This window comes from Atractosteus spatula, chromosome 25 (assembly GCF_055471065.1).
Source record: "Atractosteus spatula isolate fAtrSpa1 chromosome 25, fAtrSpa1.hap1, whole genome shotgun sequence".
NCBI lineage: Eukaryota > Metazoa > Chordata > Actinopteri > Semionotiformes > Lepisosteidae > Atractosteus > Atractosteus spatula.
The window spans coordinates 431,288-455,327 of NC_142730.1; the positions used below are offsets into that span (position 1 = coordinate 431,288).

Here is a 24,040-nt window from a genome sequence, read left to right on the forward strand (position 1 = left end):
GCTCAGCCCTCAGCCCTTAGCTCCAGCACAGCTCAGCTCCAGCCCAGCTCAGCCCAGCTCAGCCCTCAGCCCTCAGCTCCAGCACAGCTCAGCTCCAGCCCAGCTCAGCGAGCTCAGAGCACTACTCACGGTGAGAACTGTGCTGAATTCTAGACCCCCTCAACAATCTCACCCCAGATTTCTCACCCTAGCTAGATTGTAGATTCCTTTTGTAGCCCTGACAAAATGTGATTTTTGCAATTTTTAAAATTTATTTACACTGTGCACACAGCACTTTGTATGTTCATGAAATTCTAATGAGATACTGTGAGTCATTCTTTCAGTGTCTACGTCTTCACTATAGTGCTGTAGAGAACTGAGGAGTCTTCTGTCTCTTCAAAGGTGAGATCATTTCTGTAAAAAATAAAACATTTTAGTGTGGAGAGACTTGGGAATTAGAGTTCAGAGCTGTTTTTTTAGGTTCTCTTTGTTTTCACTGAATCTTAAAGTTCCCCCTACAACAATCACCATTAACACAGAAATATTTTCTTGACAACCTCGGCACACTGATGACAGGACAGGTTTTAAGACTTACTTGGGTGTCTTGGGTTTGAAGTTCACTGTTGAGTAGTTGACCTCAGTCTCTTGTGCTGGAGCGATCTGGCCCTGCTGTCTCTTTGGGGTGTGTGGTTGTGTCACATTGCCATACAGGTGATCTACTGCTGCCTTTACACAGGAGGAACAACACAATGTCAGACAGTCTGCACTGTATCTCTGTCTCCCTGTGTGCTTTTCCATGTGGCAGAGAAATCACAGAAACCCGAAATGTGTTTTATTCAAACATGTTTTAGAAATCTGTGTGACGATACATTGATCGTCTTAGAAATCTTTAACTTTATCGATACTGTCACATTCACAGAATCAGTCTGGGTCTGTGTTGTTAAAGTGACTGCAGTGTCCCAGGACAGTGACACTCCCCTCAGTCTGGGTCTGTGTTGTTAAAGTGACTGCAGTGTCCCAGGACAGTGACACTCCCCTCAGTCTGGGTCTGTGTTGTTAAAGTGACTGCAGTGTCCCAGGACAGTGACACTCCCCTCAGTCTGGGTCTGTGTTGTTAAAGTGACTGCAGTGTCCCGGGACAGTGACACTCCCCTCAGTCTGGGTCTGTGTTGTTAAAGTGACTGCAGTGTCCCGGGACAGTGACACTCACCTCAGTCTGGGCCTCCCTCTTGTTCTCCTGTCCAGGTGGAGCAGCTGTCCTCCTTCAGAGACCACAGGTAGGAAAGAACAGGACAGTTATGTCAGCGGCTGGTTTGTCTCTTGGCTCTGTGACACTGTCTCTGTTCACGCTTTACAATCACACAGGTCCTACAGTCAGGTCCGTGTGCAGTTAGTGTGAGTGTCACAGGAGAAACAGCTGTTTAGACCCCAGATCAGATCAAATCAAACCCGTCTGTGCTTTTCCAGTCTGGAGCTACAGACTGGTTTCACAATAAGAAATACAGGACACCTCTCTCACATGGATGTTCTGTCACATCTTGTTCTCCAGCCTTTTAATGAAGCTATTAAACTACAGAACTCATTAAATTTCACTTTTTTTCTCTCATTTCACTCATTAACTCACTTAGGAAATGGAGATATAAATACAAGCTATTCAGCTAGTGTAATCCATTTCAGAGTTTTGATACAACCGCTCCTTGATGGTTGGACTGCAGCTCCTGATCCTGAATGTAGGGAGCTGGTTGTAACAAAGTCTTGGAACAGATTAAGTTGAAAGGGCCTAAGGCTGAGAAGCTCTGAACTGTGTGCTGACATATAGTTTTGTTTTTTGTCCAAACACAGACTGATCCAGCTGATCTCAGGCTGTAGGCAGGAGCAGCACCAGCAGTGACAGAAGCTCCCTTTCAGAGATACAGATGGTAACACAGCTCCCAGGAAGTCAAGGTAAGAGCCAGAGCTCAGGGTCAGTTTCCACAGCACACAGAGAGACACGGACATCGCTGGGGAGTTACAGGCTTGTACAGCATGTTGAAGTCATTGAACTTCCTCACCTTCTGAGAGCAAAGAGAGTCCCTGCAGAGACAGCGATGAGCAGCAGCACAGACCCCAGTACAGCTGCAAGCAGCACTGAGCTGCCTCTGGCTGGAGAGCAAATTAGATAGAAAATGACAGGAGTGTGTTAGAAATATATCACCTCTGCTCAACACAATGTAGCAGAGAAGTTAAAAATGTTTCTCTTAACATCTGGAGCAGACTGTAAAAAAATACTTTTTTATAGTGAAGATGCTTTCATAAATGCTTATTTTCTTAAATGTGGGGATCTAAATGAGTGTTATACCATTTATAATTCTGATTTTCTAACACACAAAATGTCTTCCCCTGTGCACTTCCTGTCTTTCTGATTGACACAGGGCAGCAGGTGAAAACAACAAACAATGGAGACATTAAAGAGTGTTTTCTCAGTGTGTCTGATGGTTATAGCACACTATTAGGATTTGTAATTGTTTTTCATTAGAGAAATTGTACCTGTTACAGTGAGATTCACAGCAGTAGAGTTCAGACCTCCAATCTCATTCTGTGCTTCACAGTAGTACTGTCCGCTGTCTGCAGAGCTGATGTTAATGATGGTGTAGTTGGGTCCTTTATATAATGGACCAGTTCCATTGATCTTAAACCAGGTGTAGTTCTTCACTAGAGGGTTTGCAGAGCTGCTGCAGGTCAGGGTGACAGAACTGCCTTCTGCTATTTCACCAGAGGGGCTGATGGACACTGAGGTGCCCTTGGGGGCATCTGGTGAAAGATCAGAAACAGTCCACCATTACTCAGTTTTTGCCCTCTGAAGGGCTGTATTCCCAGGAGTAACAATGATCATAGAAACAAAGAGTTTTATAAAATGCCTGTTATATTAGGATGGGATCTGTTAGAATTTTGGTCCTCAGAAAATTTACAATATAGTCACACATTGTGCACATTGAGAAAAGAACAAATTGTCCATATATATGTAAGGAAAAATAACACTCCATATCAACAACAAATTGCTTACATGCATTACTTAAATTGATGTCCTATACAGTAAGCACAAGAACACTTGTTCTTGTTTCTCTTCAGCAGCTAAAGAATCTGAGCTCAGCTAAAAACAGAGAAATACCAACTTTGATCTTTTATCTATAAAATCCATCAAATGCCTTAGAACTCCATCTGGGGTGCTCAGTTAGAAATGTACTGTAGTTGGGTGGAGAATATCTAAAATAATTGACATCTTACATAAGCCTAAATATTAGATTGAATACACTCACACTGAACATCCAGACGGAACGGTGGAGATCTGCTGCCTGTAGTGTCTCTAGGAGCACAGGAGTAAAGTCCAGAGTGTCCAGAGGAAACAGGATTGAAGTGAAGTGTGTTTGCTGCTGTCTGTGTGTGTGGGAGGGGCTGGTCATTCTTAAACCAGGTGAGCTGTGTCTGTGCTGGAGAGCAGTTCCCTGTGTCACAGGTCAGGGTCACACTGTCTCCTTCTCTCACTGCTGTAGTCTCCCATGATGGGTTCCTCCGCACCTTGAATTCTGCATTAACAACAAATAGTGTCACTCTTTTTGCTTTACAATATACACAGCCCTTACTGAAATATTAGAGAATTAATGATTCCAATGGGATGGTCCGTTCTATCCGAAACCCATCCATTTATTTTCTAACTGCTTCGTCCAGTTCGGGCTCATGAGGAGTAGGGTCACCTCGGATTGGATGCATCGCAGTCCAAAACCCTGATAATCAACGATATTGTGTTAAAAAGGTTCTTAACTTTAGAGAATTTTCCTCACACTCCACATTAAGAATACAGAGAGAGTTTTTATGAATAGGAGAAAAGTTAGAATTTGTCACAGAATTTCACAAAGAATTAAATGAAAAAAACACTTTTATAGAAACCCAAAACATCAACATGTTTTCCCTTTTTGCAAAGAGCTGTGGGAGTGTGGAACAAGCTGCCCAGCCATGTTGTTAAAGCCGATACCCTGGCTTCTCTCCACACACAGCTGGATGAGATTCTGGGATCAATTAGCTACTAAACCACCAGAGGAGCCAGATGAACCGAATGGCCTGGTCTTCTGTTCTTGCACCCTAATGGTTTCATTGGCCAGTTGAATCTTTAATCTTCCATGGGCCTTGATTACGAACCTTAACCTTGATCTCCAGCGAGCGTAATTTGTGCCTTGAAGACGGTTCGTAAGGTGAAAATTCATAAATCAACAATTAATTCCCATAAGATTATATGTAAACCCCTGCAATTAGTTCCCAAATCCCAGAAAACAAATAATAATTTTCACTTTTATGTAGTACAAAAGTATGACAGTGACAACAGTATTCTTTGTTAATTATTGATCACGACATCTAGGTTACCCTGACAGATCACTTTCCACAAGTTTAATGATTTTTACGTTGTACAGTAGTTATGGTATTGAAGTAGCACACTAAACTTACTAAACAAGTCCTACACTAAGTACTGACATTTAGTTCCTTTGGTTAGAGTGGGATGCTCACCAACAAAGAAATTGTCTTAATTATAGGGAAAATGTTTGTTTTTTACAAAACATAGGAAGAAGGTTTCTTGAAAATAAAAATTAATCAAATGGTTGTTTGTAAATCTAGCGTGTCTATTTGTTTAATCTTTTTAACTGAACAGTGTTGTGTTTTGCCTGTTTTTTTTATCTTTAACATTCCAGACTTTTTATAAAACAAAAATCCAATCTTACCTGACACTGAGAGAGTCACTCCAGGAACACCACTCCATTTACCTCCAGGATCATTGGTTTCAAATCTGAATCTGTATTCCCCCTGGTCAGAGGTTCTTATATCCTTTATCTTCACAGTGCAGGTGTTCTGTTTATCCCCCAGATACTCTGTTCTGTTCAGGTACTCAGGTAAGACAGAACCACTTTCGTTGCTGTAAACAAATTTATCTTTCATTTCTTTTCCAATGTAACATGAATCCTTACACCACAGCACAGTGTCCACTTTATACTGAACTGTTCTACTGTCCTGAGGATAGTCATAGGAACAGTTAAAGACCACAGAGGAGCCTCTCACAGCACAGACACGTCTCTCTGGATACCACACAGCCCACTGGCCACAGAGGACACCTGCAGAGACACCAGTTCACCCATCAGCACTGACCTGTTAACAGCCCAGCAGAGCCCAGCAGAGTGACAGTGTGAGCAGGCAGTCATAACACAGGAAACAGGCTCAACAGGAGCTCAACGTGACTAAATAAGTGTCTAGTTTCTGAACACAGACACAGCCCTCTGTGGGGAAAAGTCAGACTCTGGAGCTGAGCTGCTGTATAAAGAGGCTGCAGACCAGCCAGGAGGGGCTGAGAAATGACTGATCATGTGGTGGTAGTCAGTCAGGATATTATTAAGACACTCTAGTTAAAGTAGCCTATTATAGATAGGACTGCTACACCAGAGCTTGACGGAACACAAACAAGCACGACCGAATTCCATGAAGTCAGAGCACAATAAAAGAGTATTAAAATCACGACCTTCAGTTAATTTCTGAAACTGATTGAAGCAGCTATTTCTCTTATTAATGTGGGTGGGATATTTAACACTTCTGCTCTAAAACAAATAAATGAATCACCTGTGTCAAAGAACTTCACATTCAGAGAAAATGGAAAAAGAGGGAAATTTACAAGTGCCACTGAACCTGGCAGAAACAACACAGTCCAGACCGTTAGTATGAGTTGGTGAAAGTTGCAGACTCACGGGCAGGTGAATCAAGCTAACGTCCGGCACATATAGTGGGTCTCAGAGTGCTGGAGTTACAGAGGGCAGTAGTGAAGATTTATATTTTCTGGTACAAAGAATATTTATTCTAGGTTAAAAGAAATTAAGTACAAAATTGAGATTCCTTCATTCTTCTTTTAATAATGAGTGCATCTGATGTGGTATTAAAATTGAAAGGAAATAGATTCTGTGAATTCCCATTCAATTAAGTAGTGCTGTAACAGCTACAGTAGTTGCATGGGATTGTGGAACCATCAAATCAGTGACTGAACTATCACAAGATAAATCAATGGGTTCTGACGAAAGAAAAAGCTCTCAGGTAACAGACTGTCTGAAACACAGTTATTAACTTATACTAATGTAGGAGAGAGGTTTCGTTCCAAAATCACATCACAGCCCACTCACTATAAATACATTGGTATTATTCAACAAAACTATTGTGTTTGCTCAAAAAACAACTGCATCTGTTTAAACTGTTTTATCTTTCAGCAAAGTCATAGATGTTCTTACATTTAATTTAAAAAATGGGGCACCGAAGGAATTCTGGATGATTTGCATTTGAACTATTTTCACTTTGCCCTTGTGCTACAGCAGTTTTAACACTAGAGGGCGCTGCCTCAGTGGCTGGTCCACACTGTGCAGGCGCTCAGTCTCACCAGGCAGGATTAGCAGAGTCGCCCCCCATGAGCGGAGGGAGTCTTCAACACCCATGGCTGCAGCTTCTCTTCTCTCCTGCTGCTGGGAGTCCGAGCTCAGTCACACAGGGGATCAGGCAGAGACCCGGGAGAAGAGTCTCTCAGTCCTGCAGGGCGTCAGTGTTAGAACATTTCCATATAAGTCTAATCAGTTAATAGCTTAAAATAAAAACTTTATAGTAATAATCAGCCTTTATCATAGTAATGATTAATGATTCAGTGATGAGACATGTAATCCTATAAGGAAGCAAGACATGATGCATGAAAAACCACTCAGTCTGCAAAACAAAAAAACACATTTTCAAAACTTCATTAAATATTGCCATGAAGCATCAGTGGAAAAGTACTTAATTTAACATGAAACATCAAACATTCTCCAAAATAATTGAACGATCAGGAACAGGCAGAGAGGAAACCCATGAGTGCGAAGGTTTGGGACTCACCGGTGACGCTGAGGAAGAGAGCTCCTGCACACACTGCTCTGCTGGACGCGCCGGAGACGAGACACAGGCCGCCTGCGGGCTCCTTCACACTTCTCTTTTTCTCAGGATCTGTGCCACAAGAGGACCTCCCCCTTTCGCAAAACAGCGCCGAGCGCAGATCGAGAGATCAGGGGCTCCCTCAACCAGCTAATCAACCAGCACCTCACCCGCGTCACAGGCAGGAGGCTGTGGGGTCTCTGCCACTTTGATGACCAATCCTGTGCAGATGTGCAGCTGGTATCATGGACAGTTCCAGGAAACGTTACAAAAAGCCAATTCACGAACACCAGGAGAAGGACCTACAACAGCAGACAGGAAAGGATCTGGAAGTCGATTGCAGTGCAGCTGACTTCCAGTGTGAAGAAATAGTGTGTGGTTTGTTTGTGGGGGGCAGGTTCTGACTGCTTTTCATAGGGTGCTGCCACCTATCTCCCGGAGACCGTACTGTGGAGAGTTGTGGACAGGACACAGTACTGGGAGCCCAAGGGATTTCTGGGTTCAAATCCCAGGAGGGGATACAGCTCACAGATGGGTAGGTAGAAGGGTAATGGCCTGGCAAGTAACCGGTGCAAGGCTGGACACACCCTAGACAGGATGCAAGTCCTTCACAGGTGACACAGTCACAGACACACACACTCACACTAGGACCAGTTTTCTCAGAAGCCAGCTAACCCACCAGCATGTGTTTGGACTGTGGGAGGAAACTGGAGCACCTGGAAGAAACTCACGTGAACACAGAAAGAACATACAAACTCCACACAGACAGCACCCGAGGAACTGAACCCAGGGCTTCAGCACTGCAAAGCAGCAATGTTGACCACTGCACCACTGTGGTGTCCCTGATATATTGGCGACATCAGGAGGAACCTGGAGTTTGACCTCCAGAAGACATCGCCCACCCAGATGAACCAGTCAGGTGATCGCAGCTTCAATGCGTGTTGGGAGACGACACTAATGTTGGTGTGTCTGTCCCTTCAGGCGATATGGACACTGCTAACGACGAAGCTGCTGGGACTGAAGTGGTTTTGAGTGTTTCCTGTGTGTTGTCACAGTCAGTGTGGATATCAGAAGCAGAAGCCCAGTTTTTTTTCAGGTTTTCAGGAGCTGTGTTGTTTTTCTTGTGCAAAGAAATGTTGAATCACTGTGATTTTTGGTACTCTGCACACTGCAGCCCACGCAGATCCTGTTTAGCTGTAACTTTTCAGAAGTATTTTTTTATTGGTGTACTGTAGGTGCTTAACCACAGGGTTCAATTCTGATCGTGTCTGGAGCACTGTGTCAATTGTGATGCATTGCAATTGTTCCAAAATCCAGCAATCGGTTGTGTGCATGTCTGGGTTTGGAGCCTACTCAATTGGAATTAATATCCATAATAATGTCTCAGTTGTGTGATAACAGAGTTTATTGTGCACAGCACAAAGGTTTTGCATGTATTGTGTTTCTTCCTGTCAGAAAATGCCTGCATATTTGCAAGATTGCCGAAATGCATGGGTGGAATACTGGACTTGCTAAATTGATTGGTTTATGGTCCTATTGTATTGACTCTCAAACACACTCTGCAGTGTCTGCATGTACAGTAGTGAGAGCTGGAAAGGAAACCATGTTGGTTTGCGTGCATGGTTTGTGACCACATCGGTTTGAAAGAGGGTTTCACAGTGCTCACACTGATATACCATGTTCCCCCAGTCAGGAGGACCTGAGAAAAACACTGTGGCGTAGCTGGGGGAGGGATGAGATTCCCCAAGCTCGCTGTGATTGGATACCAGCCGGCTGAGATGCCTCAGGGTTGTTGTGATTGGCTGAAGAAGAACAGGGCAGCTGATCAGGGCGCCAGCAGGGCTGTCCAGTCCTGGTCCTGGAGGTACCGGTCAGTGTGTCTGCAGGGATGTCTGGTCCTCGTCCTGGAGGGCCAGTCAATGTGTCTGCAGGACTGTCTAGTCCTGGCCCTAGAGGTACTGGTCAATTTCTCTGCAGGCTATCTACTCCAGGTCATGGAGGGACTGGTCAGTAGTATCTATAGGGCTGTCCAGTCCTGGTTCTAAAGAGCCAGTCATTGTCTGTACAGGGCTGTCCAGTCCTGGTCCTGGAGGGCCGTTCAGTGTATCTGTGGACTTTCTAGGTCTCTTTAAAGTAGCATCACCTTGAAGATTTGAGAGAAGCTGCTAAACTGATACAGTTAAAGCAAGAATGAGTTGCATTTATAATTCTGAATATTTTCCAGGCTGACTCAGGACTGGTGGTCAGGCTGGTAGATGAAGTGTGCTGGCTACAGTAGTAGCGGGGGAGTGTCTGTTGTCAGCATGTGCCTCTCTTCCAGTAGGAACTTGTCTCTGTCCAAATCCGATTGCGGTTGTGGTTTGAAGAGGAACCTGTTCTTCCCTTGTCAAAGCAAAAAACTTTCAAACTGACAACTTTCTAACAAAATGCAACTTGCAGAGGGATGTGAAACTCTGGCGTTTTCACAGATAAAGATGCTATGGTTTATCAGACAGCTTCTGCAATATGCCAGGGTGAACGTGATGATGAAATCATGCATTTGTGTTTATCTGTTGCATACAAAATGGGAGCTCCATGCACAGAATTGAAGAAGAGGATGAAGTTTAAGGTTTTGGAAGGCGGTCTGGAATGGACTGGCAAGTCTTGAGACACTCTTCCTGTGTCGGGTAAGAATTATGACTATTGCCCTCCAGTAAGAGACTAAAATCAGTGCAATAGATACAGTATACAGTATAATAGTATTGTAATGAACAACAGGTGGGGATCTGGCAGACGGGGAGTTTTCTGGGTCTGTGATACAATGTTTTGGAATGATCTGGATCTGTTGGCTGAAGATGAAGGCTTGCTGCTACCTGCTGGGTAAATACACAACTGGTTTCTCTGCCATCGTGTAAGGGCTTGTTGAAACTCTCTCTGTCCCTTGAAAACTGCTCTGAGTGTAACCGAAACAACCCCCTTGAACAGGGCTAATGAGGTTAACAATGGATAGTGTCCTTTTTATTGGCTGCCTGATGGTGTTACTGTATAATCTACCCTCTGGAGAGAGAGAGATTCTCAGTATCACAGACTCAGATCTGCTGTTTTCTGAATACCTTCAGGTGTCTTGCACAAAAAGGAAGAGGTCTGGTCTTGTAGAGGGTTAACAACATTCTGAGCTCATGCACAGGTGGTGGAGCTCTCTGGGTGGAGCTGTCATGCATGTGGGTGAGGCCCACTCACATGGGGTGGAGTTCTCTCACAAGAGGGTTGGGTTAGGGTTAGGGTTGGGTTTGTTCACAAATGGGTGGAGCTCTCACAAAACGGTGGGACACACACAAAGGGGTGGGGCTAGTTCAGTAATTCGTGGGGCTTTCACACCGGGGTGGGACAGTCACACAAAGGGGTGGGGCTACGTCAGCAATGGGTGTGGCAGTCACGCAAAGGGGTAGGGCTAGTTCAGCAATGGGTGGGGCAGTCACATGAAGAGGTGGAGCTAGTTCAGCAATGGGTGGGGCTTTCACACAGGGGTGGGGCTGTCTTACAGACAGCAGTGGTGCTCTGGACATGTATAGAGGAACAGGACTTTGTTCTGGCAGCTGTTGCTTCACACTGCTTCCCTGGCTCCTGGAAAAAAAACAGAAGTTAAAACCAGACTGTTGATGAAGTGAAGTCTTTTCATATTTCATCTCCAAAGCTGTTAGTAGGGCAGCAGAACAGTGTGTGAACAGAGCTGTGTCTCTTCACTGACCTGAGTGAGCAACTGGACAGGTGAGTTACAGACACTGCACTGTTGACCTTCTACAGTAACACACAACACTGTACTTCTGTATCAATCTACAGTGAATTTCTTTTTCATTGACTACTGTATTCTGCTGATGTTTAATTTTTTATTTTACATATTGTTTTATTAATTATATTGTATTAATGGCACTTTTTAAACATTGTATTATATGTTTCTTAACCTTTTTTTATTATAACAGAATGCACCAATTTTACAGAGTATTAATAACATGACTCTTAAATCGCATTTCTAAATAATCTTATCTTATCGCTGATATTCTAAACTACAAGTTTTAATTCCTTGAAAGTTTTATTAACATTTCAAAACCCTGTGTTGATGCTGACGCCCTGCAGGACTGAGAGACTCTTCTCCCGGGTCTCTGCCTGATCCCCTGTGTGACTGAGCTCGGACTCCCAGCAGCAGGAGAGAAGAGAAGCTGCAGCCATGGGTGTTGAAGACTCCCTCCGCTCATGGGGGGCGACTCTGCTAATCCTGCCTGGTGAGACTGAGCGCCTGCACAGTGTGGACCAGCCCCTCGCTGGAGACACAGCCACTGAGGCAGCTGGGCAGCAACAGCGCCCTCTAGAGTCTGCTCTGACACTGCAAGAGAACAAGTATAAAACTAAATAAACTTTAAGTATTTAAAAAGATGATGTGACTTTCTGGGGGAAACTACTGTCCAAAAACATCAGTCAGTATCTTGATGCCCCGGTCACTTCACTGTAAAGATGCATTTTTACAGTCAAGATGCAGTGACTCTCATTGAGCATGCCATGAGAAATGCACTTCATTTTATATATGAACACACTTCTGCTTTTCCTGTTTTTATGTTTAAACTTGATATGAAAAACTAAACCTATTCTACACAGATTCAAGACATATGTACCTCCACCCAACAGTGATCTATTCTTTCTAGTTAATCCGTGGTTGAGTCACTTCTGCTACTACACGTTTCGTCAACACGGATTGGCTGTAATGCTATTGATGAGTAGCTGAATGCTGTTTAGAGGCAATGCAGAAAAAATTAGAAAGCAAACTGTATTGCTGGAACAAGTCTGAGTGCTATTATTTAACATTTAATTAAACTGTGCTATGCTTTGCGTTAGGCTACTATATTTGTTTCGATTTTGAGTCATATTTTTGGTGGTGTGACCCTAACCCTATTTTTTCAATAAGCCCCGTTATTTTTATTGCACGATTTTCTATAGTGCGAGGTCTCACGAGAACGCAACTGTCGCGTTACAGCAGTAAGGACTGTATTTCTGTTATTTCTGTACAAAATTCAGGCCCGTCACACCTACACTGCACATTCTTCAACAGTGTAACACTCACATCTTTGTGGAGCTCTAAGCTTTCCTGGGTTTGGATAATAAACATTTCCCAACAGCACTCAGACTACGGAGATAGAAGCATAAGACAATTTAGCGACTTTTTTTCAAACTAGGACTGATTTGAGTCCAACAATAGATCAGTCATTATTCTTGTTCCAAGAAATTAATCATTAATGAGGACATAACTAAAGGCAAACAAACCCGTTTCTTTCACTGGTACTTTACTACTACATTTTAACAGGTCAGTGCTGATGGGTGAACTGGTGTCTCTGCAGGTGTCCTCTGTGGCCAGTGGGCTGTGTGGTATCCAGAGAGACCTGTCTGTGCTGTGAGAGGCTCCTCTGTGCTCATCCCCTGTTCCTATGACTATCCCAACACCTATACACAGTATAGAGAGAATAAACTCCAAGTGACAACAGTGATGTGGTGTTATAATGATGAAGACTGTATTCCAGAGCCTAATACAGTCACATACATTTACCACAGTGGACACGGTCCTGTCAGTATTAACTACAGGGGCAGAGTAGAGTATCTGGGGAACAAACAGGAGACCTGCACTCTGAAGATAAAGGATATAAGAACATCTGACCAGGGGACATATAGATTCAGATTTGAAACCAATAATCCTGCAGGTAAATGGACTGGTTTTCCTGGAGTGAGTCTCTCAGTAACGGGTAAGAGTCTGAGTTCACCTGGTCCATCAGTCTGGTGTCTGAAACAGAAAAGATTCAGGAAGAATCAGCCAATCATCCAGTTTTTGCAAGTGTCACAGTTAAAACAGGAAACATATTTATAAGATGTTAGGTCTTGAAATAGTGAGCATACCTGTGGAATTCATCAAGCCACAAGTATTCAGAGTAGACCAGAGATCTTCACTATCTTTGTGCTTAAGTTACACCCTGCACATATATATTTCTACATAAATATATATGAAGAAGGCTCCACAGCTTAAACATTGTTTTTCTTCTCTTTTCAGCATGGAATAAACCTTTACTTGTTCCTATATAGAGAAACATCTCAAATACAATCGTTTTCATTGAAGTTTTAATTTTTTTTTGGTTGGAAACGTTTAATCTTTACAATCTCAAAGGATTTATATAAAATAATACTATCCTTTTCACATTAAATATATACAGTACAACACATTCAGTGCTAAATTTATTTTACTTTAGCAACCAAAGTGTAATATAAACATTAATAAAATTACTTATTAGTCTTTATTGATTACCAAGGTCTAATTTATTTAAAATATAAACTTCAACATATCACTTGAACACCTTTTTCATTGTCCTGCAGAATTCAAGGTGCGGAGGAGCCCATCAGGGGAGACTACAGCAGTGAGAGAAGGAGACAGTGTGACCTTGACCTGTGACACAGGGAACTGCTCTCCAGCACAGACACAGCTCACCTGGTTTAAGAATGACCAGCCCCTCCCACACACACAGACAGCAGCAAACACACTTCACTTCAATCCTGTTTCCTCTGGACACTCTGGACTTTACTCCTGTGCTCCTAGAGACACTACAGGCAGCAGATCTCCACCGTTCCCTCTGGATGTTCAGTGTGAGTACTGTGTGTCCCTCTGCTCTCTACAGGAATGGGTCACAGCTGGGATACAGGGCTGAGCAGTGAAGCATCTCAGAATGGGGGATCTGGGGGGAGTATCTTTAGGGGTTTCCTCTTACCCGTCAAGTGCGGATTGTTACGGTCTGAAATATTTAACACATTTATGTGCAGTTTCAAATATATGTAACAATTTTATTAAAATAAAGATAAATCTGATGTCTTTCTGTCTAAAAATGCCCTCAGTGTCAGATACACAGAAAGGAAACAGCAGTCCTGTTCAAAGTTTTCAGAGGGAAATGAACAGAACACTTCCTCCTGGACCAGTCTGGGGTACGACACCCCAAACTGTACCCCCAGACTTGTCCAGGACACATTGGGGGACATCTCAGAGTCACTGGAAGCAAAACCTAAACCCCTTAACCCCACAAGAGATATTCAGGTAATTAATTATTTGTTTATTTGTTTTTTTACAAATATGTCTTTCTCTTCCAGATGCCCCCAAGGGCACCTCAGTGTCCATCAGCCCCTCTGGTGAAATAGCAGAAGGCAGTTCTGTCACCCTGACCTGCAGCAGCTCTGCAAACCCTCCAGTGAAGAACTACAGCTGGTTTAAAGGAAACAGGAACTTTGTTTTGCAGGAAAAGACAGCAGTTTACTCTTTTCTAAAAATATCCCCAGATGACAGCGGACAGTATTTCTGTGTAACAAACAACAGCCTTGGAGAAAAGCAAAGTGCACCAATACAGCTTGATGTCAAATGTAAATATCATTTCTCTCTGTGTCTGTCTCTGTGTTAGTTCAGTGTTAATGGATCATCAGCCTCTTCTCTGTGTTTATGATAATATTAGCCTCTATTATCAAGACTGATTGTTCTAGGGTGCTGAACTCACACCCCCTCCTCATCTCTACTTCAAGGTGTAGCTACAGGTGGCAGCCCATGTTTCCACTGCAGCTTCCTCAGGAACAGCTGACCTGGGAAGCACTTGTAGTTCTTCAAAGGTCATGGGTCACTTTAAAGGTCAACAGTCCTCATGAACATGAATACAGCTGTGCAGAATGTCATAGGCTTGGAACACATATTTCTTCAAATACTTTCCTCTAGGTTGTGTTCAGTCTGTTTGTTATACCAAACTGAAATGTTTTAGAAGAAAATTCTTCTACATGAATGGAAATTTGTCTTACTGCACAAAAATGCTTCTGTCCATTTTTACAGTGTTTGACTCAAAGCATTAAATGAATGATCACAGACTGTATCCTCTTCCAGAAACATCAAGGAGCACTTCAGTGTCAGTGAAATAATTCTGTTAGTGAGGTATCTCCATCTCCATTGCCTCTGACCAACACAGCTTTGATTTCCTATTAACTGCTGAACCTTTGTTCTACCTATAAACCTTAACATCATTCTCTTTCAGATGCCCCCAGGAGCATCTCAGTGTCCATCAGCCCCTCTGGTGAAATAGCAGAGGGCAGTTCTGTCACCCTGACCTGCAGCAGCTCTGCAAACCCTCCAGTGAAGAACTACACCTGGTTTAAGATCAATGGAACTGGTCCATTATATAAAGGACCCAGCTACACCATCATTAACACCAGCTCTGCAGGCAGTGGACAGTACTACTGTGAAGCACAGAATGAGATTGGGAGTAACAGCTCTGTACCTGTCACTGTGAGCGTGCTGTGTAAGTACATCACTGCAGTTTGTACAGGAAGCAGGCAGTGCTGACAGGTAGAGGGACTGATGACTTTCATGGGATCACAAAGTATCCAATCGTCCACAAGGGATTCAAATTCTCTGCACACTGTGTTCTTTTCTGCAGGGCAATTAGTTTAAATTCTGAAATCACAGTGTTTTCACCGTCAGTGGGCCAAAAGACCACCTCAGTGTCCATCAGCCCCTCTGGTGAAATAACAGAAGGCAGTTCTGTCACCCTGACCTGCAGCAGCTCTGCAAACCCTCCAGTGAAGAACTAAAGCTGGTTTAAGATCAACGTCAACTTCATTATGACTTTTTGTAGTGGACATAAAGAATGTTACAGAATTAATCCCAGAGATTTAGAGATTCCCATTATTTATCCCCATGAACATAATTAGAGCCTAGGATAAGATGAACACATGATAAATGAACTCACACCACGTCCTGCATTAACAACAGTGCAACTGATAGAACATCAGGACTCTGAAAATTGCAGTTGTCCAGATAGACCAGGACTAAATAGAGGTCTATCCTTACAATATTACCTTGCATGCTGCATCTTAACTTGTGGATGAATTCTGCAAGATCCAGCTACTGGATCACCATCTTGAAATATTATTATATTAAGGTCATTCCTGATGGAAGCCGTTCTTCTTGTTCCATGTTCACATCCCTTGGGCTTGTCTTTACCATCCTGGATTGACACCACGCTCATGCAGAGTCCAGTCTCTGCTACGAGGAGATCTGCCTGGTTTCTCGCAGTATTCATCCACGCTGGGCTCTCTCAGACCTGACCAAACCCCTCTGACTGAGCTACAGGCTTGCCAAGGCTGAATTTCCCTTCTACCTACAGATCTGAAAAAGCATCAGGTTTTAAGTCATGCATAAAGTGTTGTAGTTGATGCGAGGCTCTCCACATGACGAATGGTAGCGGTATGAGAAAACGCTAAATAACCCAAGTTTAGATGCCTAGGACTGCATCAGAGGGCTGGGAGGCTTAACGTTCAGCTGGCAACGACAGGTGTTGGTTTTGAAGGCACTGACTGGCATCATTCATCAGCCAAGTTTTTTTCCTTATTTCCAGCTAAATCAAGCCTATCGCTGGTTCCTGCTATAGCTGGGGCTTTTGCAGTCGTCATGGTGGTGGGGGCTGCTGTGGCTGTTATTTGCATCTGGAGGTAACTGAGCTCTTCTCTCCTTGAGGTTCACTGCAGGACTGCTAACTGCGTCTTCATTTTCTCTAGTCAGTATTACTCCAAATCTGAAGAAGCCCACTGGGTTGAATTCGTCACTGCTTTTGAATACCTAGGGGGAGTTTCAATACTTGGATCAGGTCTCCTCTGTTCAAGGCTTAAAAGGCACAGTTGCTTCAGCCTGTGCGTGTGGGACATTCCTTTAAACCCAGAATGTATCTGGTTGATCTTCTCTCAACTATCTCTAGAGCAGCAATATATTTTCTATATATCCTAACGTTTTGCTTGCCTTACTTTTGGAAATGCATTTGCTTACATGGGATACCTTCCCCCAGGAAGAGTCTCTGTGTACTTACACATGCTGACCATGTGCTCAGATTTCACTCAACTGTGCAGTGCTGGTGCCATGTGTAAATCTGTAATCTTGAGTGGCTCAACCTTATTCCACTGCTTCTCTTTGACTTTCATGATGATCTGGCAACATTGCAGAAGCAGTTGGTCTATAAAACTGCAGTGCAATACCTATTTTTACTTGGTTTCTCTTACATACACGTGAACAAGGAATTGTCACCAAAGGCCAGTTTCTAGTCCACTGTGCATCATCTGGCTGGCCATGTGTCAGCTACACATTTCTCTACCCAACTGGATACCAGCATACTGCACAGGCAATCTGTGAGAACAGGCAGTTAGGGTTCTCTGGTTAATGAGATCATTAGGTCAATTAATTGTCAGCTGGTTTTAAAGAATTCAGAAAGCATAGTTTTTGGTTAAGGACCTGGGAATGGGAGACTGGAGCTTCCTACTGACCTTGCTTTCCCTGCAGAAGGAAGAATAGGCTGCCAGCAGAGGAGGGAGTGATGACTGACGGCCGACAGGTGTGTAACAAGTCACTAATGTCCTTTTCACTACCGCTGCTCCTCAAGCATCTGACAGTAGAGGTTTCAAAACAAGCCTGGACAGAATTGCCTGAAAAATGGTCCTCAGATCTTTAAACCAGGATTGTACAGCTCCAGTCCTGCAGGGCCAGACTGTTCCTGGTTTTCTTCCACTTTTCTGCCCTTAATTGACCAATTAAACTAGTTGCTTAATTGAACAAGCTGAAGCCTTTCCTTGCTCCTAAGAAGCTGGAGATTTGAAGAGACCCAAAAGACCTGCAGGACAGCGGCCCCTTGAGGACCGATGCTGGGCTCCCCTGCCTTAAACCCATCATCACACCAAAGCCATCAGGACAGACAGACACAGAGAAGGATCAAATCAATAATGAGATCAAAAGGTCTGGGACTGAGAGCGCAACAGTCAACAGGACAGAATTCCCATTCCAAGCACATCTGAGCTCCAGGGTGTGGACCTCCCAGAAGTGAGAAACCAAGCTTCCATGGTGCAATGTACAAAAATGACTTCCAACAGAACCACTTCCTTTTCGCCTCCAGCACCCTGGCTTGCTAGCATGCATGAGAGCCGGGGAGGGGCTCCTGATGATGCACAGAAAACACAAAAGGGGAAAGCAATTAGGTTGAGCAGGTTTTAGAGGCATTTTTAACACTTAATAAAGGAAAGGGAATGAAAAGTGGGAAATAAGCAGATGGTACAACACACAATTTGCATTTCCAGATTGTGTGGGCAGGACAGAACCAAACTGCAGATTCTGGGAAACTGTTGAAACCTTACCATGAGCAGCCACAGTTCAGAGCACTAACAGAGCGGCAGTGCACTTCCTGCACTCAAGTGGTGCTGCTGACGAGGTGCAAACATGCTGTTCAATCTCTCAGGGCCGCAGCAGAGCCCCCAGCCACCAGACGCCAGAGGAGGAAAACGTGTACAGCAACATGGAGGGGCTGCCCGTCACAGGCAGAGAGCAGGCTCGGGGCACGGCCGCACAGCAGAGCGAGGTCAGCTACGCCACCGTCCAGTTCAGACCCGGGACCGCTCAGGAGTAAGTATCGTCTCCCCCCCCCACTGTCCGACTGTCCGACTGCAAGCTGTATGAAGGGGTGTTGCAAGAAGGGGTGAAATGCAAATAAGATGACAAGGCTCGAGAGACTCACAGTTTCCTGGCCCACTCCCAGCTCTCCCTGGGCTCACCACTACCACGTTCTGCCAGTTCTTGGTGTAACCAGTGCCCACCCAGCTATGGACACAGCCAAGGCTCAAATTAACAGTGGCATAGACCAGACAGTGCGACTGGCGGCTGTGTGCCTTTCTGTGTTATGTGACAGCAGCCTGTTGAGAGATATCAGCTTCAATATAGTTGTTCCACAATCCCACTACATTTGCATAAAGCAGTGTCTCCTGTTTTGGATTTTAAACACGTGTTTTATATTGTTTCCACTTGTGTTCTCTGGTTCTTCACTGCTGATTCTGGAAAATAAACTTGGACACTTAGGTGTCCCAAACACCCATGGTCCACTATAGGTCAAAAACCTTTGTAAAGGGCTCCCCAGTGTGTCAGATTTGATCTCCTGGTACGTTTTTGTCATTCTAAGGCCTGAGGGGAGAGATCTGACAGCTGGTGACTTGGTCATCTACAGCTCAGTTACGCAAGGCAGCATATCCTGAGGTAAGAGAACTCTAATTTGTCTTTCTTGCAACTTTTAGTTTTTCAGTTGCAAGTTTTGTTGTTTTTTTTATAGCATGGCCTGTGGAAAGAAGTTGAGGATTGTATTTGAACCTAAGGCCAGGCACAGAACTGTCTGAGATGTCACCAGTTACCTGAAGGGACTGGACTTCTAGATTAGAATAGTTTTTGATTTCTTCTTTATAAAATGATCTGCTAATGAAACAGGAACTGGGATAGATGCCAAGTTTCTTAGGCTGTGATGTAACACCACTCAGACTCCAACAAAGCTGCATACAGCGTTGCCAGTTACACCTTGCGAGGCGATGCAGATGCTATGCAGAAGTGTGGTAGTGATGCACTTTGTTTGGGGAGAATGCTTGTTTTACTCCATGAACCTGATACGATGCTATGGGCCTTTCTTTGTTGCAGTTTGTCATGTCTGCAAGTATTTAAGTCACTGCAGTTGACAGAGAGCGGTATTGCACAAGTCCACAGTATGTGGGAGCTCAGCTCCTCTGTGGGATTTCCTCTTTCACAAGCTTTTAGACCACATGCCTCTCTCCAGAATTTGTTTTACTTTTTCTCAGCTCCCTTTCATTATAACAAATGGCTATCCCAACAGAAAACACAAAATCTCAGCAACAGGGTCGTCAGATAAAATATGCAAGAGCTTCACTCCAACACGGTGTTCTGGTTTTCATTGAGTGAATTAACGACTTAAGCGGTTATAAACGCACATATCAGTACTGAGTAATGAAGCAGGGGTGAAACTCACCCACGATTCTATTTCATTAGAAATGTCTTTCTGCTGGCACTAATGCGCCACATTATGGTGGTTTCACATAGACCAGAAATACTCCCATTAGATTTGACAGTTGATTAGCTTGCAGAACAGTGGTAAAGCTGAACAACAATCAAGCATGAATACAACAACAGAGCTGACAGTCACCCACTGCAGGAGTTCCCATCATGCATGTAGTCAATGCATCAAGTCTAGATGAGTCCAGGCTGCAGTTCCCACCGCCTGCCTCTAGGGGACCATGGACTTTGCAGCGCAGATTTTCAGTAAAAGTACAGAGGCAGCCAGCCAGAATGCACGAGGAGTCAGGCAATTTCAGGACTGCAATACTCCATAAAGGTGCCAGGTGGTGCAGTGAATCCTACAAGTACTGTAGCTACATGTGGCTTGTCACACAAATCATTACCATATTAAATGTTTCTTAACCCATCAGTGCTTTCCTGTGCTAATCATACTTTATGTGTACTGTTTTAGCGACATTTCATCAAGAACAATGATTACATCGTTGAGACAGGATTGTAGCGTTGCAGGTTCTTTTCAGAACTAAAGAACAGTGGAGACGCGATTAACCAGCCAAAACACTGACTTTATTTGACAACCACACCAAAACCAAACACAGGATCTACACACACATGAGGAGACTGACGGAACACGTACACATATTTAGGGTGGTAATTACCTAACAACACACTACACTTTTACAGGACTACACAGGGCACTCGAATTACTAGGACATTATTTACACAGGTAGGGTCAGCCGCTGGTCATCGTGCTGACCCTCATACTCTCCCCGGCTACCACTCCCAGCATGCCCCGCGGTACTACGAGCGCCTAGGGGCGCTTCCTCCTCACCACCAGGCGAGGGCGTTACACTGCCCCCACCTGAAGCGTCTGGCGTCTCGCCGACGTCGAACACCCCCCTCAGGCTGTACTCGTATCCGGCCAACTGCTGCGGAACCCTGCGTGAGCGGCCGCTGCGCCGCGGTGACGGCTGGCGACCCACGGACGCCCCACTATCGGCCGGCTCCAGCCCCGGCTGCTCCTCTAGAGCCTCCCCACACGGCTCCTCCTCCCGGGCCCGGTAGGGGGCCAGGCGGTCTCGGTGCAGGACCACCACTCTCCCCCGTGTTCGCAACCGGACACGGTAGCAGACCTCGCCCACCACCCCGAGTACCTCAGCGGGCCCCTCCCACGACGGCGCCAGCTTAGGGCTGAGGCCTTTGCGGCGCCGCGGGTTGTACACCCAAACCGAGTCCCCGGGCTGGAAGGCAGGCCCCCTGCAGCGCAGGTCGTAGTACCGCTTCTGCCGGACCCCCGCCTGTGTCAGGTGGGTCCGTGCAAAGCTGTGCACCCGCTGCATCCGCTGCCGCAGGTCCCACTCGTAGTCCGGTCCAGCCGGCGGTGCCGACCCGTCTCCGGGCGGCGGGCCGAAGACCAGGTCCACCGGTGTTCGCATTTCCCGGCCCAGCATGAGCGAGGCCGGGGTGCACCCGGTGGATTCCTGGACCGCGGTCCTGTACGCCCAGAGCGCAAGGGGGAGGTGGCGGTCCCAGTCCCGTTGGTGCCGGGACACCAGGGTGGCCAGCTGGGTGGCGAGCGTCCGATTAAACCGCTCCACCAACCCGTCGCTCTGGGGATGCAGCGGTGTGGTCCGCGTCTTAGTGATCCCCAGGCGCTGGCACACTCTGGCGAAGACCTGGGACTCGAAGTTACGCCCCTGGTCACTGTGTAACTCCTCCGGCACCCCCAGCCTGACAAACATCCCCTCCAGCAGTGCATCGGCCACCGTGGGGGCACTCTGGTCCGGGAGGGCGTAGGCCTCCGGCCACTTCGTAAAATAATCCATGGCCACCAAGACGTAGCGGTTCCCGGCCTCAGTGCGCGGAAACGGGCCCAAAACGTCCACTCCCACCCGCTCCATAGGAGCCCCCACCTGGTGTTGTTGGAGGGGGGCCCGGGAGCGCTCGGGGGGGCCCTTCTGTGCCACGCACACCGCACACGTTCGGCAGTACCGCTCCACGTCCCGGTGGCAAAGACCCCAATAAAAATGGCTTCGGAGACGCTGCAGGGTTTTTTTACCGCCGAAGTGCCCCACGCCCGGCTGGCCGTGCACCGCTCGGAGCACCGCCCCGCGGAGCGACCGAGGCACCACCAGCTGCCACCGTACCTCGCCACTGGAGGGTACCCGCCACCCCCGGCGCAGCACCCCGTCCTTTACCTCCAAGGCCTCCCACAGGGCGCAGAGGGCCTTGACGGACTTTGGGTGCGGGGCGAGCTCCTCTCGCGTAGGCCGCACTCCTGCTGCCCTCCAGCGGAGCACCGGCCCCACGTCAGGATCAGCTGCCTGACGCTGCGCCAGGTCTGGCAGGCCCACCCCCAGCGGCCCCTCCCGGGCCGTGGCCGCGGTGCTCACCCCCGCCACGGGGCGGACAGCCCCCTCACGCTGCTCCCGCCGGGCGCAGTGGTGGCAGTCCGCGGCCTCGCAGGGGCGCCGCGAGAGAGCGTCGGCATTGAGATGGCGAGACCCCGCACGGTGCACGACAGTGAAGTCGTACTCCTGCAGGATCTCTATCCATCGCGCCATCTGCCCCTCCGGCTCCTTAAAGTGGAGCAGCCAGGTGAGGGACGCATGGTCGGTCCTCAGCCGGAACCGGGTCCCGAACAGGTACGGCCTGAAGTGGTGGACCGCCGCCATCACCGCTAGCAGCTCGCGACGGGTCACGCAGTAGTTCCGCTCGGGCCTAGTCAAAGCCCGACTATAGTAGGCCACTACGCGCTCCCCATCCGGCCCCTCCTGCGCCAACACCGCGCCCACCCCCGAGTCACTCGCGTCGGTATCGAGAACATACGGCAACCGCGGGTCGGGGTAGGCCAGCACGGGGGCCCCCACCAGAGCTTCACGCAACCGGCCGAAGGCAGTCTCACAGCCCGAGTCCCAGTCAAAACGGCGGCCCTTGTCGGTGAGGCGGTGCAGCGGGGCAGCGATGCTGGCAAAATCCCGGACGAACCTCCGGTAGTATGAGGCCAACCCCAGAAAGCTGCGCAGCTCCGCGACGGTGCGTGGAGTCGGCCAGCCCCTCACTGCGGCGACCTTACCTGGGTCCGTAGCCACCCCTCGCGGTCCAACAACATGTCCCAGGAAGGTCACCTCCCGCCGCAGGAGCTCGCACTTGCGGGGGTTGAGCCTCAGGCCAGCACGGCGGATGCAGGCCAGCACCGCCTGGAGGTTCGTCAAGGCCTGATCGAAACTCCGGGCATGGACCAGCAGATCGTCCAGATACAACACACACTGGTTCCGCGGGACCGATGCCAGCACCCTCTCCATCAGCCTCTCGAACGTCGCCGGGGCATTGCACAGGCCAAAAGGCATGACAGTAAACTGCCAGAGGCCCTGGCCGATGGAAAAGGCCGTCTTCGGGCGAGCATCGGGAGCAAGCGGTACCTGCCAGTAGCCGCAGCGGAGGTCCAGGGAGCTGAACCAGGTCGACCCGGTGATGTAGTCCAGGGCGTCATCTATCCTCGGCAGGGGGTAGGAATCTTTCCGGGTGACCTCGTTCAGCTTGCGATAGTTGACGCAGAACCTCCACGAGCCGTCTTTTTTTTTGACCAGTACGGCTGGCGCCGACCACGGGCTCGCGGAGGGCTCAATCACCCCCGCTGCGGCCATCTCCCGGATCTTTTCCTCGGCGGCGGTCCGCTTGGCATGAATCATGCGTCCCGGTGGGATGCGGATGGGCCGAGCGTCGCCGGTGTTGATCTCGTGTTGGACCAGGGCAGTGCGGGTGCAGTCCTCATCTCTCGCCGCAAAGAGGTCCTCGTTCTGGGCGAGTAGCTCCTGGAGCCGCTGCCGCTGGTCCTGATCGAGGCCTTCGCAGCTCCGCTGGAAGAGGTCCTCCACGGCGCGCCTCGCTTCCACGCAACGCTCGGCCCCCGCCGCCGCCGCCTTGTCTGGCCCCTCGGCTGACTCGGGAGCAGGATCCGGCACGCTCGCTCCCCGGCTCACAGGCCTGGTCTGCCCCGGCGACTGACGCCGCCGCCGCCGCCGCCGCCTCTTGTTCCCCCGGCTCCGGCAAGCCCGCGTCCCTCGGCCTTCGCCGGGCCTGCCCTCCACCAGGTGCAGTCGCTCCCCCTGCCACACCAACTCCTGCCGGTCCAAGTCCAAACTGGCCCCCACTCGCTGCAGCAGGTCCAGCCCCAGAATGCAGTCCTCC

The 24,040-nt window shown here is 47.4% G+C and overlaps 2 protein-coding genes and 1 pseudogene across 2 annotated transcripts in view; 2 read left to right on the forward strand and 1 right to left on the reverse strand.

Annotated features, from left to right (window-relative positions):
* Nucleotides 1–231: 231 nt before the first annotated feature.
* LOC148814909 (B-cell receptor CD22-like) lies at nucleotides 232–6,562 on the reverse strand. The gene is made up of 8 exons (XM_088905197.1): nucleotides 6,416–6,562; nucleotides 4,728–5,114; nucleotides 3,276–3,542; nucleotides 2,506–2,769; nucleotides 2,031–2,121; nucleotides 1,190–1,241; nucleotides 575–705; nucleotides 232–393 (listed from the first exon to the last, which is right to left on the reverse strand). Exons 1-8 carry the CDS (start codon nucleotides 6,468–6,470, stop codon nucleotides 327–329), a joined length of 1,314 nt encoding a protein of 437 aa, XP_088761323.1. The 5' UTR covers nucleotides 6,471–6,562; the 3' UTR covers nucleotides 232–326.
* A 4,057-nt stretch (nucleotides 6,563–10,619) lies between these two features.
* Nucleotides 10,620–24,040, forward strand: part of LOC148814910 (B-cell receptor CD22-like) — a 65,213-nt gene continuing 51,792 nt past the window's right edge. The window contains exons 1-6 of the mRNA XM_088905192.1: nucleotides 10,620–10,680; nucleotides 11,047–11,192; nucleotides 12,300–12,656; nucleotides 13,321–13,587; nucleotides 14,083–14,349; nucleotides 15,003–15,266. Coding sequence (XP_088761318.1) covers nucleotides 11,138–11,192; nucleotides 12,300–12,656; nucleotides 13,321–13,587; nucleotides 14,083–14,349; nucleotides 15,003–15,266 — 1,210 coding nt within the window. The 5' untranslated portion in view covers nucleotides 10,620–10,680; nucleotides 11,047–11,137. The remainder of the gene's footprint in view (nucleotides 10,681–11,046; nucleotides 11,193–12,299; nucleotides 12,657–13,320; nucleotides 13,588–14,082; nucleotides 14,350–15,002; nucleotides 15,267–24,040) is intronic.
* Nucleotides 21,825–23,857, forward strand: LOC148814911 (uncharacterized; annotated as a pseudogene).